General features: G+C 46.6%; 1 protein-coding gene across 1 annotated transcript in view; it reads left to right on the top strand.

Annotated features, from left to right (window-relative positions):
• LOC119445431 (caspase-7) overlaps positions 1 to 10800 on the top strand; it is a 68985-nt gene extending 58185 nt beyond the window's left edge. The window contains exon 6 of the mRNA XM_037709716.2: positions 478 to 10800. Within this exon, the coding sequence (XP_037565644.2) occupies positions 478 to 890 (413 nt within the window). The 3' untranslated portion in view covers positions 891 to 10800. The remainder of the gene's footprint in view (positions 1 to 477) is intronic.
• Positions 10801 to 20592: the final 9792 nt, after the last annotated feature.

The following is a 20592-nucleotide window of genomic DNA, read 5'->3' as shown; positions in this document are numbered from 1 at the left end:
TTTACTGCGGCCGCACGCTCCCGCCGGCCAGAAGGTTCAAACATCAAACATTGCCTTCGTCCATCTGACATCACTGCGTCGATGTCTCTCACAATGCATGTCTAACCTGTTAAGGTATGCATAAATGCAAAGACCAATGTAGTGAGCAAACATGAACATTACTTAAGATTAAAGTTGTGACCCGTGCTCTGCATAACCATAAACATTGCATAAAATTACATGTCTATGTTGAAAATGATATCAATTGTACACACCGCATTTAGCTGTGTAGAATTTAATTAATCACTTCATAGAGATTCCAACACGTGCTCTTTGATTTTACGTAGGTCTTGCAGTGAAGGGACTCCAGGGAATCTTGGCCTCGGTGTTCCTCGAGGCCAAGATGTTTGGAACCCTAGCCGAGTTGATACTGTTGTCTTTCTTTTTAAACAGCAGCAGCACGTGTATTTATTGCTGCAATGTTTGGCTTTTGTGCAGGCAAGTCTGACAGCGGAACCAATTCCAGAGTGTACGACACTGCAGACGCCGGACCAATACCGGTTAACGTGCCCGAGTCACCGTTGTCAAGGCAGGAACGCACGGCCACTTGGTCGGACATGTATGTCGCCTATGCAACCATCCCCGGCTACAGCGCACTCAAAAACAGTGCGATAGGTTCGTGGTTCCTCTCGGCCGTCTACAAGGTCTTCAGTGAACACGCCAGCACCATGCACCTGGAGAAGCTGATGCGCCGCGTCACTGATAATGTCCTGAGGCGGTCCTCCCACGATGGGAGCAAGCAGACGCCCAGCGTGGAGTCGTGGGGCTGGACGAAGAAGCTGTACTTCAACCCGGGTCTCTTCGTTGGACACAGGCCAGAGGAGCCCGAAGTATTCCACACTGCCTTGTAGATTACACTGCGTGTGTTGGCCATATTTTGAGCATGCCAGAGCCTTGACAATCACCCTGTTTCATGACTGCGAAGTGTTGGCCATATTTTGAGCATGCCAGAGCCTTGACAATCACCCTGTTTCATGAACGCAAAGTGTGCCTGTGAGAATTGCCTCACGCATGTTCAATTCCAGCCTCGTACGAACAGCCACTTCAGTGGTATCAGTATACCCACAGGAGCTGTTGGTAAAAAATAAGTGCACATGATCGGAACAACCTAGTTCCAACGATCAAATTCTTTATTCCCTTGTTTTTATACACCTAATTTAGCCACTCGATTCATGGCCAATCCCCCACGGTGGGTATGCACCGCAACCGCTCAGGACAACAACAACCACAACAGCCTAGTTCCACTTTAGTTGATGTAGCTTTTGCAAATGTGCCACCAAATAAGATTGCCGTGCCTAGTAAACTTCATGGATGCACTCAGCTTGAAATTAAGGTGCAGTGTGGCACAGCTTCATTAAAAAAACAATCCATGTAGCATTGTTTTTCACCGTTATGCATTAGAGCCAGATGAGTGGAATGCTCAATCTCTCCACAGCATCATACCGGTGCCACACAATGTGCTCACATAGGTTGACCCACTCTTTGCAATAGCTTGCTTTTATGCGTGCTGGTTATACAAAATGTTATCTAAGCTTGGCTGCAACAGAATGCAAGGGTCCTATAACTGGTAAATCAGTAAGAACTGTGGGGCAACCTCTTTGAACTGTTGTGATTTCAACCAAACCTGCATACAAACCAAGGCCTCTGGTTTTTAGACCGACCTGTCTCAAGCTCATTTTGTATATCCAGTCACAGTATAATTGCCAACCGATAATTCGAACGTGGAGAAAAAAAAACAACCACGGCGTCACGCGAAGGTCGCCGTTTCTGCGTGGTGCTGGAACACGCGTGTACGTGCCGACGTCTCAGCCAACGCTGTGGCTGCAGCGCAGATGGAAGCAGCGGCGGAGGCCCAGTTCGGCCAACGCTCGCTTCAATGGCAGAAACCGAAACTTCAAGGAGCGGGCTGAGCGGCGCCGAGCTGGCGGGAGCGGCGGATGCGCATAGAGACAGTCGAAGGTGAGGGGGCTACGAGGGTGTTTAGAGGAAGGGCGAGGGGAGCCACCGAAGCGACAGTTGCCGAGGCCAAATCCGCTTCCCTGCCGCCCTCCTCCCTCACGTGCGACGGTCTCCGTGTGCGCCCGTCGCCATGTCGTCTCTTCCTCTTCACAACCACAATCTCTCTCTCGCCGTGCCTGCGCCGCCCGCTCCCTGAAGTTTCGTTTTCTGCCGTTATCGCGAAGCGAGTGCGGGCGGTTTCGTGGTCCTCACTCGATATGTGCTTGCGCGCCGCGATATTTCACAAATCACACCGTTCGTATGTCATGCTATGGTGCACGAATATTTCAAAAATAAGTCCTTCTTAATTCGAAAAAATTTTTGAGCCCCTTCGAGTTGGAATTATTGAGATTCGACTATACATGGAAGTCAATAGGATTTAGGTTGGGACCGCAAAAACGCGACGTAGCAGCCGGGAAAACGCAGCAGCGAGGAAGGTATCAATGGAATTCCACTATTAGAAATCTTTTCTGGTAAAAATAAATTCATTTTTCTGGATATTGTGTATGTTTTGATGATACGAATTTTGGGTGATATGAATATCTCACGTGACCCCGCGAGATTCGTATCACCGAGGTTTTACTGTAATTGCTATGTCCGTACCACTTTGCGAAAGCACGGGCTTCACATCGGTCCAGTGACCATGGTGGGAGTCAAAAACCAGGAGTTACTACCCCACACAACAGGGCCCCTGCATGGCATTGTCTTGACCCAGTCCTCCATCATTGCACTACTCCTTCTACCATTCTCGTGAATGCGCACATCGAGATTCTTTGGAAACACCTCTCCGGCTGGAAGAGTCTTTCACTTGAAAACAATGTATGGTGGCAGCTTCCACTCATCAGCAGTGCACCACAACATTACTCTTGTTTGTTGCTTTTCGTACCCCGCAGTTCTGAGCTTAACTTCTTTGGCGCCCGTTTCATTAACCGTGAACACCACAGAAACATCGCAAGTAGACTGGTGTCGGGTCGCCATTCCAATTTGACCCAATAGGTAGCCCTTCTCCAGCCATTTCTTGATTACATAGTGCTGGGATGCAACGAGCTTCTCGTCAGAGCTACTACGGAGATTTTGGCATGTCGAATTCGAAAACGCTTCACAAATCGCCTGACCCAGTCCCTGCTGGCCTTGAACTGGGTTTTTGCAACGCCTCAAACGTTCGAGACTTCCTTCACCTTCGCTTGTATTATCTCTGTCGTTATGGGCACCCATCCTTCTCTTTTTGTCCTGATGAAGTTGGCCACGTCTTTTTTCACCTCGTGGTGTTGACCTTTCTGTGGTCTGGTGAATGCCATCTGCTTTGCAGCTCAGTTGAAGAGCTCATTCTGTTGGTTCTGTCATTGGCAGCGCACATTTTTTTTGTCTACATTGAGCTTGCTCTGGGCTTGGAGGTTTGACGTTTTCTCTGCTTGCAATATTTTTCGATTAAAGGCTGCAGCGTAGCGACCTCACTTGGCGGGTGATATTGCACCTCGAGCGTGGGCTCTTGACGAGGTTACGGGGGCCAGAAAGAGGTCACAGTGCGACGCTTGCAGATGCAACCACTCAGCTGCAACCACTTTCGTACGTTATTTTTTCAAAAATTATATTGGCCTATATTTTTGTAAATACGGTATTTATATTTGATTGGTGATAATGATGCTGCTGAACGAATGAAGCCACTAACACTTTATTTTAGGGGCACAATTCTGGAATGTCACGCATTGCAGAAATAATTTTATTTTTTTTAATTTAGAAATTATCCCAGCAGCATAAATGGTTCTATGCACACGTGTAGCTGTTTCTATCATATACATCAGTAGGGTGCTGTTTTGAAGACTTCAAAAAAGTCGGGAGTGATAACCCAGTGGCTTCATGGCTCAGTGCATTCAAGTGGTGATGCTGAACAGTATAAATAGGCTTGATCAAATGGCCCCCGAGCTCAAACCTCCGAGTGCGTCAGCTGCTGTCAGTCACCCGAGCCAGTAGCAAGGGCTGTCAAAAGAAATATGGGGTAATTACAGATGGTCTCTAACTACTGTGTGTGTCAGTACTTATGTAGTGGAAAGCATTGCACAAAGTCACCGATGTGACTCTAATGTTTTATCACATGTTAATATTTTTTCAAATGTAATGACAATGTCAAACCACATTCTTTTGCTGTTGCCTGGTAGCACACTGCCACTGCTCATACTTCCCTTTCATAATCAGGTCTTTGTTTTCTCGACACTGCTGTTGATCTCTTACGTTTGTTGGGTCAACAATTGTTGCTGTGCCTAATCCGTGGACGTCTGAACGTGATCTTGGGCAAAGCAATGCATAGTGCTGTTGATCTGGCACTTAGTGCTTCTATCTGCTGCTGCTGCTATGTTGGCATACAGCAAAGGATTTTCTGTGTAATGTGACCTGTGCTCATGTGCATACAGTGTAGTCCACTTATAACAGTACCACACTTAATCATATATAGCTGTTAATGATCAGCCACTTCCCACATTATCAACGTTTTCACTAACTGTTCACAATAAACAAAATTACAGTCTCAAGCACATGTCCAGTTATTGTGTGACTTGCATACTATACCGACTGAGACAGCAGCATGCCATTCCTGCCTTTGCCATTACATCAATCAGTTTGCCCAATTGCATATTTGTTCATACCTTGTTTTTGCCTATATTTCGACCGGCACTGCCGCACTGATCTTTCGGTGGAGGCTACATGCACAATGACTCAAAGATGTTGACACAGTTATACTCAGATGCCAGCGGCGTTCTGGTTGCATCTCTGTTGCATTGATGGTCGTCTACCTGCAGCATGTACCGCATTGGGGAGACATTGCAAAAGCATGCAGAAGTGATTAACATTGGACATTATCGTGGTGCGGTAATGTCATGAATGAAGCAACCTGTGCAGGAGCAGTGGATGTGAAGGAGGCCAGAAAGCTGGGCACATTGGGCCGAGGCAAGGAGAGCCCAGAGACTGCAGAGGAAGCCAATGGCCACTTGCATCGGTTGGAGAGGGTTAAGGGAGGAGGAGAGGTGATAGCTGCCAGAGACAGGCGGGCACATAAATAATGTTGCATGAACGATATGTCCAGCTGTTGCATTGAAAAATTGCACATAACAGCGTGACCATTTGTGTATTGTATAGAGTAATCATAGATCAGATTCCTTGAAAAGCTTCTTTTTTTTATGAGTTTCTGTATTTCATGATTGGAGGCATCATTTTATTTACTCCAAAAGGCTGTCATTGGAAAGTTGTTGGGAGAAATCAATTTGAGAGAAATGTTGAATTGAATTCTGGGGTTTTGCAGGCCAAAACCACGATTTGATTATTAGGCACGCCGTAGTGGGGGAGTCCAGATTAATTTTTACCACCAGGAGATCCTTAACATTGAGAAATGTTATACTTCCCTTCTACAGTTCATTCATCCATGACATGCAATTATTCTTGGTAAGTAGCTTAACAGTCAGCCCACATGTAACAACCTCCAGTTATACTAGCAGTTCAACTTGCATGTTCTTTAAGTATCGTTACAAGTGGACTTCACTGTATGCATGAGGCCAGTATCTTGTTGGGCTTTTCTTGCTTTGCCTTGTCATTTAAGCATACTCACTTTCTTCTGTGCCATACAGTGCTCACGTGCTAGAGATGCTACTTACTGTAGCCAACTAAGTTTCACGGATCACTTGGGCCATGTACTACGTGATTTTGTACTGTGTGGCCACAGAGCTGTCACTCTGCAAGAAGGAAACTGTTTGTGTTGTGCAGAATATAGCCTCTGTGTAGTGTGGTGCAGCATACGTTTGTCGTACCAAGTTCTTGAAGTGTGGTCTGCACTGGCAACAAACATGGCATTGTTGTAACTCCATTGCATAGTCCACGTTATTAATTTTGTTCAATTTCTGACATGTTGAATGCTGATGGGATCACCATAGTAATGTGCAGTAGACTCCTCCTAAGTTTTCGGCTGATCCTTAGCCCCTGCCAAGTTTTTTTCTCGTGTTAGTTTATACTAGTTACATTTCATGGCTGCATAAAAGCTGGTTTTTTGTCGTCGCTTTCTCCCATGTCAGTATCTGTGAACAAATTATAATTTCTTTCGCTTGTCATAGTCCGCATGGCCAGACCTGCCACACTGACTATGGTTGTGGCTGCTCTTCCAATCCTTGGCCCTGGCCATTTTTTCTTTGTTCTTGTTTTAGTTCAGCATACGTTTCATACTACATAGAAACTGGTTGTTCATCGTCGCGCTCTTTGTATTCATGATAGATCAACAGTTCATAAACTTCTTTGCCTGTCAAGGTGCGGACAGACCTGCCACACTTGTTCACCATGGCTGCCCTGCTGAGACAGAGCAACGAACACCTTTGCTCAACCTGCAGTTAAAAATTTACCTTAAGTTTTTTAGAGGTTTAGATGACCTCTCCATAGATAGCAGAACCAGTAAGCAATCTTTTTTGCGAGAGTTGCTTATGAAGAGGCAGGAAGATTGCTGAAAACTTAAAATGACCATACTTGGAAGGGGCAGGGGTTATCCTGGAAGTGGCAGTGAAAGGGTTAAGACACACATGTTTGGAGATCTTAGCTGGTATTCACCTCTCTCTTAACATGAGTGCTGTCTGCATTTGACCTTTGTCAAAGTGATTGTCTCACTATCACATCGACCGCTGTCGTTAGTGGCGAGTGGCTTGAGCACGAGTCATGAAGAAGTGCTCTTAAGTCAGAGGAGTTCTGTTAATATGGGCTGTCTTGCTAAAGGGCATTTCCACCCGTTGTAGAGCACAGCATTGCCTTTTTCATGTGGCACGCAAGGCCCCCACAGTGTGCTATTGCATCTACATTGTTATGCACGAACATGCATAGTTTTACTCCTTTCTTTTTAATTGTTTCATGTTCTCTCCACGGCAGTGATGCAAGTTGGTTAGTCGCTCAGTATAAGAGAATGCCAAGGTAATACATCTAGTGCTTTGCAATAACCAACACAGCACATATGAATGTATTCATGTTGCCTGCATTCTTTTTATTGTGCCTATGGAAAACTAACTAGAGGCCCAAACTGTTTTGTTGAACCTTTAAGAAATTCATTTAGCAGTGTTTGCCTTCAAAGGAGTGTATTCTGGTTCGCATGTAAATTAGTCCCAACCATTCAGTGCACACCACATAGATATATTGGTTCTGCCAGCTTCTTTTGTCTGATGAGAACGGCCTAGCCATGCCTCAATTGCCATGGTATATTGATGGTAAGTGCTTGAAAATATTTCCTAGGTGCTGTTTAGTTTACGTTTCAATTTGCCTGTGCCCTTGCACTGCCTATGGCACTGTGTGTAGTTTATTGCGCTGTAGAGAGATAAAGGGAATTGTCAGGATCTTTTGCGAATGATAGATTGCTCTTATCCTTATTTGGTGTGCAGTTCCTCTGAAATATGATAGATTGTTTATATTCTTATGTATGCAATGGCTTCTGAGGTCGTATGTGTTGCCTTGTGCTCCGACTGCACACTTCCAAGTCTTGAAAGACCACAGATATTATTCTCAGTTTCTGCTTGTTCAATATTTCCTCTTTAACGTTACTATTCCACTTTTGAAGCTTTGCGACGTATTGCAGCAATGCTCCAAGACTGTGAGCTTGGCATTCAGGGTACCCTTTTCACATTTTTGAGGCATACAATGTCTGACAAAGAAAATCATTATTTTCATTTTCTGGCGGGGTGTGCAAAAATTCTGTGTAGCCTATAGCCTTTTATTTTTTCGTTGCATATGGAAGGAGAGAAGACATTTTTTCAAGAAACGGGGAGAATGAGTTGCTGCTGTGTAAAGGTTTGATTTGCTTTGGGTATGCAGCATTGTGTATGCTCAATTATTAAATGCAAGCAAACCTTTTATTATAGGGTTAACAACATGTTTTGATTGGACTGTGTGGTACTTCTGGAATGTGTTGGGGCTGTTGTGTGAATTAGCAAAATGTAAAAGCAAGAAAACAAATTTGTGTACAACTGGGCAGAGATGTAAGGCTGTGAAAACTTTTCTCACTGTTGGACATTTTTGTGGACCACTGTGAGACCTGTTGCATGTCAAGATGCCCTTTTCCACATTGCTGTCTTTTGTTTGTCAAACCACTCTCGAAGTACTAGCGCCCGTGATTGCCAAAAATTAAAAAAAGGAAATGTGGAGGTCAAAAGAATTAGCCACATTCATAACTATGTATTGTCCACACAAGGAAAGCATGAACAAACAGGTAGAGCAAAACATGTGTTCTACTCAGTGCCTAGTAACTGCTTATCTTATACAAGTGGTCTATTAGCTTCTGCTGACCTGTTATAAGCAATGTGTCGGTCAAATAGAGATATGATTATGAGACTGCCTACAGAAGTAGCGAATATTATATGCAGAGAAGCTAAGGGGCGCCTCGTATTTCGCTAAAGATAATGCAGGTAAATACTTCACTGTGAAGAGTGCACCGTGATTGGAATCGGTTCTGTCGAGCTGATGTGTCAAATAATTGAGGCATCTTGCATTGCACGGTATGGCGAAAGCTGTGTCAGCAATTTCACAATCAGAAGTGGTTTTATTGTGGTGATTAGAAAGTTTACAGGATATTAATATACAGAAGGAAGTCCCAAAGTCAAAGACTGCAATGGGACCAGCTCCAATTCATTTCTCATTCTGTCGGAAAAGCATGTTAGCTGTCTGCTGAATGTGGTTAATTTTTTTGGCAATCCAGCCATTTCTTGTACTGTTTGTCTTCAACACAGTTGATGTATATCCCTCCTTCATCACTGAACTTGGTGGTCATTGACGTCCTTGTTTGCTGAGATGTGTTAAAGCAGTGGTAATGCACGCCTACTGTTCTTTACTTTTCTCGAATCTCTACGTAGTCTTTGTTGTCGACTTTCCCATGCAAGTTATCTTGCTTGTTTGTCTACATTTTACAAACAAACCTATTTATCTATCTTGGAGGAGTACAAAGATTGACAAGAACAAAACGAACATCAAATATGTCAATGGCTTGTTCGTTACTTTTGTGCTGTTGCATTTTACAATGAATGGCATCCATCTTGCCCAGCAACTGATACTTAAACATTGTTTGCTCACAATCATGCTCAAGAAGACGTGTTGATAGGTTGCATAATGTGCAATGTAAGTAGTGTTCAGACTGTAGCCAGAAATGTACCTTGATCACAGTGATGTGCCTTGAAAGGTTTGGTTTTGCTGTGTGTTTATTTCTGGACGTTTTATAGCTTTACTGTGTTGTCATCTGTACCTGTTCATGTGTTCTGTCTATGCATTACTGCAACTAAAACTACCTTCTGTTGTGTGATCGTGAAAGCGCCACTTCTTGCTGCTCAGTGTTTTGTAGACACCTGTATTACTTTCTTTGCCGGCTCTTGTGAATATGCACATGTTAAAGCAGTCCGTATTTCTCAATGTTGTCTGGCCATTGCAAGTATTACTCGACAGCGAGCGGGAGAGATGAAAACATTTGTTTTTGATAAAGCAAGAAAAGGGACAAGTCCTGTTGGATATTCAGTGGGAAGCCAGTAATAGCTTAGTCCAATAATCATCCTGTTTCTTTCCTCAATTTCCACTATCTGCGATTAGCTTTGCTCGAGAAAATGCAATTGCAAGGGAAATAGTTGTTCCACCTGTCCATTCACTACCTGCAGGGGTTTACACGACCTTCCTTACCATGTATATTTTCAGCAGCAGAGTGAGTCATAGTTCCGTGATGTCAGGCTTTTTGTGCAGTAACGTTTGCGTCCCTAATGCACCCTTCTATTTAACATTGTTTGATGGTGCAGAGCAGTGTAATTCTGCTTTTAGTGTCTTTTTTAGTCATCTGTTTTTTTTTTAGTGCAATCAGCCAGCCAGTTCATTTGTAACATTGTCAGCTTACCCACCATAGGAGGGAGCAACAAGCATTGCAACCAGCTAAAGCAGATTGTTAACCACGATGATGATAGCATCAACTTATATTCTGATTTCTTTTACTGTGCTGGCTCAGACCCTAATGCTGTCAGAGGCCACTGAATATGTCTGCCATCCTTTGTATTTGGCACAGATATATTTTAACAGTAACTGCTGGCTTACTGTTACAACTTGCATCACAAGGAATGACGTGAAAACATGCTACTGGGTACTTTTAATTAAATCTCAAATTTTGACAGTCCTTAATTATAATAACGACAACAACACCATGTTCTCTGAGGACTTGATGGTGATGTGCAGACATGCATTGGTCAAGCACAGTGCATGCATGGCCTTCTGTAATGAACAAAGGCACAGAAAGTTACATCTGAAAGCATCAGACTTTGACGATCAAAACATACCCTGTGCTTGCTCTACCACCATTTTGATGCACTGCTGTGGTGCCTGTCTTGGTCATGGTAAACAAGTGTTTGGGCAATTTGATTTTAGGTACTTTTAGCTTGAGTATCAACAAGGCTGCCTGCCTCATTGAGACCCAACTTGTCTGCAGCAGTGAAGAGTGTGGCCTTTCGTTCACACACAGCTCAATTTTTATTAGTGAATTTTTGTGGGGCTTTTGCTCCTAGTGAGAATAAGAGAATGCACTTGGTACTTTCCATTTTAGCTCTGTAGATGAAACAGTGTGTCAGCGCTTAGATGTTTGCTAAATGAGATTTTCATCATTTCTGAGGTGCAAGATCTCATGAACAGATAGTCACAACTGCGGTGCAGTGTTGTGTAACATGGCTGTATAAAAAAATACTTGTGCCTTATTACGAATTCTATGTGCATGTAAATACAAAATAAATAAATAAATAAAGTTTTCTGTTCCTTTTTGACATCTCCAATGTACCACTTGGCCCATAAGAACATTTTGGGCAAACGAAGGGAGGATCAGCATTCATTTGAATTGAATAACCTTGTCATTTCAGTTACGTCCTTCTCGTCGTCGTGCCATTGTTGTCGTTCCATCGTAATTCCGCCACATTCTTCCCTTTGTCGTCATGCGCTCGACGTTGTGGTCATTCTGTGTATTCCTTCGTCGCCGTACCATCCTCATCCTAGAGCACTGCACAGGCTCGGGCTTACCCGAAAGCCCGGCCCGGCCCGTGGCCGGGCCGGGCCGGGTAGAGCAGTTTTTTCACGGGCTCGGGCACGGTGTGTGCTTTTTGACCCGGGCTCGGGCCGGGCTCGGGTTTTTTGACGCGGGCCCGGGCCGGGCCCGGGCTATCTGGTGGTGCGCATGCAACGTGCAGCGAGTTATTCTCGGGCCTCTCAAATCTGAAAAACATGTATTTTTCGGTCTCGGGCCGGGCTCGGGCCTAAGGTAAAGGGGTGGCGGGCCGGGACGGGCGGGTAACGTAGACTATTGGGCCCGGGTCTCGCCATAAAAGTTTTGATCGGGCTCGGGCGGGCCGGCCAATGTAAAAACGGGCCCGGGCCGGGCCCGGGCTGCAAAAATCGCCCCGTGCAGTGCTCTACCTCATACTATGGTTGTCATGCCGTCGTTGTCACACCGTCATTCCTTCTTTGTCAGTATATCGTCGGCATGCGATCATGGTTTCGTCGTATGTCGTAATAATTCTGGGGCCGTATTCTGAAACGTTCTTCTAGGCGAAATTTCTTTTTTCGCTTTCAGGCGTGCGCCGATTGGCTGTTTTAGCAAAATTGGATGAGTTGATTGGGTGGTTGAGCCCGACGTCATTCAATTTTGCGCAACCAGCCAATTAGCGTGCACGCTGATTTCGCCTAGGCGAACGTTTCAGAATACGGCCCCTGGTTTCGTCACTTCATCGTTGTCGTGCAGTCCCGCTCGTTTTATCTGTGTAATTTGGTTGTCGCAATTCTATTCTCGCCGTGCCGCTGTCGTCATTCCGTTGTTTTCATGAGTTCGAACTCCACAAGTATGTGCTGAGCGAGACGTTTCGTGGTGAAAGTGTGCCCAACATAGCTGTGTGCTCACGCGCGGCATAACATTAGCTATAGCACGTGGTGGCTGGACTGCTCAGTTGCGCGTGTCGCAGCCCAACCCAGGCTTGACGCTAGCTGAAAGCCCGGCCCGACGATGAACCAAGAACCCCTGGGCCGGCACGAATTAGCTAATCTCGTTTGCAAATGCTTTTTGCCATCGGCCAGGCGCCGTCGCTTGTAAGTTGTCAGTCATCACGATGTGCTGTAAATGTTTTTTTTTTAAAGAAAAATTCTAGCATAAGAAGTTTTTGTGAATACACCCTGCTTAGAAGTCAGCGCGTGACGTCAGATCAGGCCATAAACGAAGGTAGATCCAGCAAACTGAGCTCTCTGCTTTATTGCTTGGTGAAAGCAGGCCCTCTTGGAAAAAAGGGAAGAGTCTCGTACAATTTGCAAGTAAACCGATGAAATTCGACCTTTGCTAGCTTCCAGGCGGTGTTCTTTTAGCCATTGTGAGGCGGAAAGCGGAGGGTATGGCGAAATCGTGAGAAGAAAAGCGTAGTGCAGCGACGATGGCTATGAGATGGCTCCAGAGCAGCGCGCATAGTCTGGGAGACTGGAACATCTGTGAACGGTAGCTGCTTTGAATCGGGCCCACGCGCTGGCTTTCGCGATCTCCAGATTAGCGAGGCACTCGCGCCACACTTCACTCTGTTTGCAACGTGCCGCACGAGACCGATTTGGAAACACACATAGAGCTGCGCTCAAATTTCGCATTAAGGAGTATCGCAATCGTCGGTGAATTTTTTTCACCGCGTGTACAGGTTTGTTTCGCTAGTGGCCACTCAGCCTACGTGGCAACGAGCAGGAGGAGGAGGAATAAACATTTATTGCGGAACCAGCACTTTAAGATGGCCAGGCCTAAGCCTCCCATGAGGGGACGTCGAGGGCTTGCCTCGCCGCCGCCTCACGGGCGTGCTGGGTCGCCCAGGTTTGGTCGTCGAGGGCGGAGCTCCGCAGAGCCTCACGCAACCTCGACGAGAGGGTCGTGGTGTTAATGTGTGTGTACTGTGCTGGGCACTCCCACAGCATATGCGGAAGCGTAGCCGGGTGAGTGCCACAGCACCGGCAGTTGGGGGTATTGTAAACTTCAGGGAATATAAGGTGGAGGCGGGCGGGTGAAGGGTACGTATTTGTTTGTAGCAGACGCAGGGTGGTAGCCTGTGCCCGGCTGAACTTGGGGTGAGGTGGGGGGAAGGTTCGGCGACTAAGGTAAAATGCCTTAACGAGATCGTTGTAAGTAGTCAGACTGTCCCTGGTGTCCAACTCGTCTCCAGTGTCTCCGGCGCGGTTGACTAGTCCTCGCGCAATGGAGTGGGTGACCTCGTTGAGGTCGGGGAGGTGTGGGTGGACAGTGCCCGCGTGGGCCGGGATCCATGTCAGGGAGATCATGCTTTCTTTAGTGTGGTGCCTGGCGGAAGATACGAAGACCTTGAGGAGAAATACGGCCTTTGCTGAAGTTAGTGACGGCTGAGCGAGAGTCGCACACGATGGTGTGACAGGTGGGATCTAGAGAGGCCAAGGCGATGGCCACTTCTTCAGCCGTTTCGGCAGTGGGGGTAGTGACGCTGGAGGCGTGGTGTAGGACTCCATCGCGTGTGGCGACGGCCACAAATCGTGTGCCATGGGAATATTGGGCTGCATCAACAAATGTAACGCCAGGTACACGAGCAAAGGCTTTTATGATTGCTCCGGCCCGAGCTTGGCGCCGGGCCCTGTTATATTCAGGGTGCATATTTCTAGGAATAGGGTCTGCGTGGATCCAGCTACGGATGTCAGTCGGGATCGATTGTTTGGGGCCCTGCTGCTGATGGTAAGTAAAGCCAAGCGTAGAAGAGTTCAGTACTGGTGTAATGCGGGAGGTCAAGTGCTTGCTTGTAGACCCCTCGTATGAGGGTGTCGAGCTTGTTTTGTTCAGCCCGGTACCAGTTGAGGTACGCAGCAACGTAGGTGATGTGGCATATGACAAAGGACTGCACGAGGCGGAGAAGGCTTTCTTCTTTGAGTCCCCCTCGTCGGTTGGAGATGCGTTTAAGAAGCCGTAGGGTGTTTTGAGATTGGGCGCAAATCTTGCAACGAGCAGGGAGCACAGATTTTTTGCCGGCACTCGCTGCATGGCGCTGCATGGCCGATTCGAAACAATCGCGCACAAGGGACGACCACCACCAGCATTGCTTAAAGCATGCAGTTTCTCACTAACCTAGAATGAAATCTGGCGCTGCTGCGCTCTGGTATGCATGGGAATTCTGGTATATTGTGACTTCGGATTGGCATCATTCTCGGAGAGCCAGGACGCCTTGAAGACGCGCCTGGCTAGCACCGTTCCGTCTGTCACAATGAGTCATTTTCTGCTGAAACACCACGTAGGAAGCTGTTTTAGCTTTATTATTTCGCAAAACCATGTTCTGTTTAATATAAGGACTTATTCAGTAGCGCACCCAGGATCTCTGCCAGGGGGGGGGGGGGGGTTGACAGTTTGCCAATACCATCTAAACAGCACTAATTTCAATTGCTTCACGGGAAATTGTCAAAAAACGCCCTTTTTGCGAGTGTGCAGAATATTGCGCGTCTTACATCTTATTTGCAGTACTCAAATGTGCAAGGAAAGAAAAGGGGTTAAACAAAAAGGGGGGGGGGGGGGGTTAGGTCGGCCTCAGGGGGGGGGGTTGAACCCCCCCCCCCCCCCCCGTCGGTGCGCCGCTGGACTTATTATTGGATGTACAATTATATGAAACAAAAATAGTATTAGCGGGCTGCTAAAGTTGGAGGTCAGGCAACATTCTCTTTCGCTTTGGAACAACTTGTCTGTTCTTGCTTTTCTTCGCTTGAGTCTGCATTGTAGGTGAGTAAACTATTGAGAGATGTAATATGGGTGAACGCAATCATTTTATGCAGATTTTATTTTAAGAACGCATTATTTGTGTAGCCATATCCCCGTTTTAGACGAAGCCTCATACAACACAAGCCTCCCAGACACATCCCGTCTTTCCCATGACGGCACAGCCCCCTTTAGGAAACTCCCATAGACGGTGGCGCCAGATAACCCTCTAGATGTTACAATGAGAAACTCTATGGCTTAAAGGGCACCTCGCCAGGTCTGACCATTTCGAGCTCACAAGCGCAGTGCATACAATGTGCGCTAACGATCATGTGTAAGGTTCATGTCTGCAAAGTATATTACATCCCTTCGCGCCGTGGAAAGAGTCTTGCGCTAGGTGATTCCCATTCCCACATGCAAATTTCGTAATTTCATAACCCCACCTAGTTTTCTGCCGTCCTTGACAGCGCTTCCCTTATCTTGGCACCCATTCTATAACTCTAATGGTCCACTCGTTATCTACCCTACGCATTACATGGCCTGCCCAGCTCTTATTTCTTTCTCTTAATGTCAACTAGAATATCCGCTATGCCCGTTTGCTCTCAGATCCAGACCGCTCTCTTCCTGTCTCTTAAGTTACGCGTGGCCTTTTTCGTTCCATCGCTCTTTGTACGGTCGGTGTGAGGGGCGAGTCTATTAGCGCGCTTCCGGGGAAACCGATCAGGGAAGAGCCGTGCTCCCTCAAGGGCTGCAGAAGATAGCGCCAACCTTTCCCTTTCCCTCAAGAACCACTTATCATCATCAAGTGATAGCGAGAGCCAAGCAACACGTTTGGGACACAATGGAGGACAGGCACGTAGTGGTGATAATGGGCGGAGTGATTGACGAACTGCAGGGACGGCAGAGATCGCGAAGCAAATAGCCAAAGGGGTAACCTACTTGCGGAATGTTTGAAAGGAAGTGCAAGTTGCAGTGCGCATGGTGCCAAATGTTGAAGGGCATGGGCACGAAATTGAAAGGGCAGTGCATGCAATGAACAGGGAAATTTGGACGCTGGCTAAGGTAATGAATTTTACGGTCATTGACATCAACCGAACAGTGCACCAAGCAGGCCGCGAAGGCGCTTTTGTTCGATACATTTTAGCGATAGTGAAGCAACACCGGTTGGACGTCGGTTCGTGGTACGGGCAGTAGCTTTTTTAGGCGGGCCCTAGGCAATCAGGAAGGTAGATTAAGTATTAAACGTAGCGACACACCAACAAGGAGCAGAATTAGACTAGAAGGAGTTAAGAAAAGGCGTGCAAAGGATAAGTATAGAGACGGTAATTTTTTTACTAAAACATGTACCGTATTTTCCGGTCTATAAGTCGCACCTTTGTATAAGACGCACCCCCCTCAAAAGGGCAGCTTTTCCGGAAGAAAACGTATATATACAAGTCGCGCCGGTGAATAAGGCGTACCTCTTCGTTCGGTAAGCGATAAAAAAAATCGTGGCGTTTCTTTCCGTGAACGCAGGTCACGCGCAAGCGTATGGGTTCCGCTTCAGGCGCATTTCTGCTGTTGTGGTTGCCGCGATGTTCCGTTTAAAGTCCAAGGGCGATAACATAGTCCCCGCGCGCCATACGCTGTATATGTGAGTGAAAGCGTCCGACGGTGAGCCGAATCGCGCACAAGGAAGGAAAGCGGGAAGGCAGCGCGGGAGGGGGGGGGGGGTTGTACTCTGGTAGCAACTGCGTAGTATGCGCAGCGGCGCGCGCCGTATCTTGACATCGATCTGGAGATGCGACGAATTCAGGGTCGGCCGACTCGCGGTCGGCCTGCCGCCGCTTGCGTTGCTGCTCCGTCCTTCTCGCACGGCGCTCGGGAACTCAATCACGAGAAGAACCCGGCACCTCGATAGCGCGCACAGAACACGTAGCAATTATGTCAACCAGCGCGTTTCGCGTGGCCATAACATCGAATCCGATTTTGACGGCAGTTTTCCCGGGGAAAAAAACGTACATACGTACGTACATAAGACGCACCGACGAAAAATTCAGAAAAAAAAAAAACGCATGTTATACACCGGAATTAAAGTACGGCATGGGGGGTGATCGCAAGCAGGAAAAGTGGCTGGAAATTCAAACGCAGCTGAATGGCGAAGCTATATATTACCATGTACGCCTTGACCGAAACGCATCAAAAAGATTTGGAGCAGCTGCCTATTGGCAATTTTGTATGGGAGGGGCCGGTGCAACAGAATGACTGCATGGGTCAAGGAAAGGCGGAGGGGTGTTAATTAGGTGAGGTATGAAGTGGCAAAGAGCAGGCCTCCTCGATAAAATCTATGCAAAGAGTAAAAGAAACATGTAAGGTGCATTTATTCATTAGCAGCACATGGGAAGGAAAAAAGACGTGGCTTGGAGTAGCGTACCTATGGACAGGTAGTGATACCAGAGATAAAAATGAAGAATTGATTGACTGCATTAGAAGCGATAATAATGAGTTCAAGGGGCTAGGAGGTATTAGTAGGAGATATAAATGTGCACGTGGATGATTTAGACGGATATATTGATTACGATTCTCTATTGCTCGATCTGTAACCTTGCCCGTGTGCTTGCATTGTAGTGCACGTTAATGAACCCCAGGTGGTCAAAATTAATCCGGAGCGCTCCACTACGGCGTGCCTCATAATCAGAACTGGTTTTGGCACGTAAAACCCCAGAAAAAATATCTGTAACCTTATAATAGTCAACAGGGAGACGAAATGTCATGGACAGGTAAAGTGGCAATGCTGAAATATAGGCAGTCGTGTATCGACTACGCCTTAGTCTCAGAAATGGTCTACGAACAACTACACCAAATGATAATATAGACAAACATGAAAAAAAATGCCTGGGCAGCGATCATAAACGTTTAATGTGAAAATTTTGGAGGTGCTAACGCAAAACACGAACCAATGCATGATAATTTCTACAAATGAATGAAAAGCAAATAACAGAGATCGCAAGAAACAGAGAAGAACATGAAGGCGTTTCCTACACATGTCTTTGAATAAAATATATTGGTAGACGTTATGCAGCAAAGTTGAGACAGACACGGCAAAATAATTGTTGGATTGGATAGACGATACCACGTCAGTTGTGGAACAATGAAATTAAGCAAGCTATAGAAGAGCCTAAGTAGGCGTCTAGGGATTATCTAGAAGCCATAATGCTGCAGTGCTCCCACTCCTGCGCCCAATGTGCCAGATTTCGCCATACGAGATTTCCTGCGCCATCCTGATAAAAATACACGATTTTGCGCCGAAGTGCGCCAAAATTAACGCCTGTGCATTACGTGTGTGGACGCAGTGGCCCGCAGACGTGCGTAGCGCGCATGACTAAAGTGGCTTCATAAATTGACCGATAATTCGGGCTCGATGGGGACCGCCTAAAAGTACTAATAATTGGCAGTCGGAAATATCCAACTTCGCCAGAAAACAACAGAATTTATTCCGCCAGTGGCTAAAAAAGACATCATTCTCGGCTGACCACTTTCGGGGATACGTTCACTTTCGCTGGGATTTCGCGTCACTAGCGTCAGCGTCGGCATGCCTGGTAGTGTGCCAGGAACGCTATCACACGCCGACGTGTCCAGTGCTAGTCGCGCGAAATGTCGCGAAAGTGAGAGTATCCCGGTAAGGGATCGTCCAAAAATAAAGCCGAAGTTAGTGAACGCGGTCCTGCGCGCACGTACGCTTGCCTACGATCTGGTCAGTCCGTATCTCTACCATTGTTATGCTGTCGCTACAAAAAGACGAAAGTACAAATAATGCATGCACCTAAACTTCAACCTTTGGAAACAGGACCGCGATTTTGTAGCGATGCCTTTTCCGCTGCCACTCCTTGCGATTCGTCAGTGGTATAAGAGCGGCGCTCCGCCTGCGTTATCGAGATGATAACGGCAGAGATCGGCGGATGATAAGGGCGGCATATAGAATCGAGCGGAATGCATCGCTACCAAATCGCCGCGCAGGAATTGACCGCGCTATCATAGCCGAATGACGACGCTTTTTTTTTTCTCATTTTTCTTTTTTGAAACAGTCACTGTCCTCGTCGGCGGAGACATCGAGGGTGTAGTCGGCGCCGCTTAAACAACGTAAGTCGCTGCGACCGTGCCGCTAGTTAATACGTCAATGAATAAACGTTGGACGCATGGAGCCAACCCGAATGCGCTCCCGAATGGCTTGCCGGGGTTCACTTGCACGACGGTTTGGGCACGGTCGGTGCTGGATTAACTACGCTTCGCTAGTTACGGTTTCCAGGAGGTGTCGGCAACCAGGCCGACACCATACTGCGGCGATGCCAGCGACGTATCAACGCCAAAATATTGCTATTTGCGCTCAACTCGGCGGTCAAATTAGCACGCAGTCGTGCAGTCGGAGTCCGAATTATGTCGAATGGCGTACCTTAAGGTGTCCGAAATTTCGGTCGTACTTATGCTTTAAATTTATGGGCCAGTGATGGTGCCTTAAAGTAGTCGGAATAATCGAGCTTGTTTGAATTGCTGGTGTCAAAATAATCGGTCGATGCCAGTTGTGAATCGGCCAGTTGCTGAACACAGGCTTCAGCTTTACGAAGAAAAACAGACCGTTGGAAAGTACCTGGTGTCGTCTGAAGCAGACTGAGCGTTACGAGGGGCTTATCAAGGCTGGCCTGGCTCAGAATAGCATTGATGACATTGTCTGAGGTGTTTCTGACTGATGCTGGAGCCTTGCTGGAAACATAACAAAGTGTCAGCTGTCAATGAAAAAAATCATACGATGTAAAAGGCAACATCTGAGCAGCTTCACTGAACTTGGAATAAACTAATTACAGCACACTGTGTGAACAGATTTGTTGTCTTCATTTAAAAGGGAAACTCATGTATTTAGAGGCTGAGCAACATTGCTTTACAGCAAGGAAATACTTTCTGGAATAGCGCTTGTCAATTTTAAGTGTATGAAATAGCTTAGGACGTGTCCAGCAGCTGGCATTTATTAGCTCCAAAGTGCTCCGAAATCTGTATCTGGATGCTCCAAACTGCTCCAAAATTAAGATTTTACTGCTCCAAAAATTGCTCCAAATCTCAGTTCGTCAGTGGCTACCACTGAAATGATGGCATTACACGAAGAGGCGCTCCTTAGATGGAACAAATACCGAGAAAATAGAAGGGCGGCGAGTGAACTCGTGCAATTAAGTGCTCAAGTGAACGTTGGATGCATACATAGGCTCACCCTCGCACGCTTTCACTCGCACATACAGAATACGGCGCGCGGCGACGATTTTATCGCCTTTGGATTTTATACGGAACCTCACGGCGACGGCAGAAATGCGCTTGGAGTGTCCATATAATTGTTATCGCAATAAAAGGAAAATGTAGCAGTATGGCTTCCGTGACGTTGATGGAAAAAAGAACTTCGATTTTTAGAGGCTTCATGAGTGCAGCGCTCAGTGATGCTCATGCAGTGGTGCATATATATATATATATATATATATATATATATATATATATATATATATATATATATATATATGTATGTATGTATGTGGGACGACAGGGGTTCAAATAATCAGTCGAAAGTATGCGCTACGCGTCTTGTCCTTCCTCTCGTCCTTGTCCCTTAGGCGCATTTGATGCTTGCCATGCGGAACCCGCTGTGTTAGCCTGGAAGTTATGGCCGGCAATCGGTCCACCTGCATGGAGCACAGAGCGAGCTACGATTAATCGATCAGTTCAATGTCGCGTAAATTTATTTTACCTCGGCTGCAACGGCGTGTGTGGCGGCATCTTGAGAGCGATCTGCGTTGGTGGCACAG

Source organism: Dermacentor silvarum, chromosome 3, assembly GCF_013339745.2.
Source record: "Dermacentor silvarum isolate Dsil-2018 chromosome 3, BIME_Dsil_1.4, whole genome shotgun sequence".
Classification (NCBI taxonomy): domain Eukaryota; kingdom Metazoa; phylum Arthropoda; class Arachnida; order Ixodida; family Ixodidae; genus Dermacentor; species Dermacentor silvarum.
The sequence above is the reverse complement of the archived record's forward strand: the minus strand, read 5'-3'. Positions and strand labels throughout refer to the sequence as shown.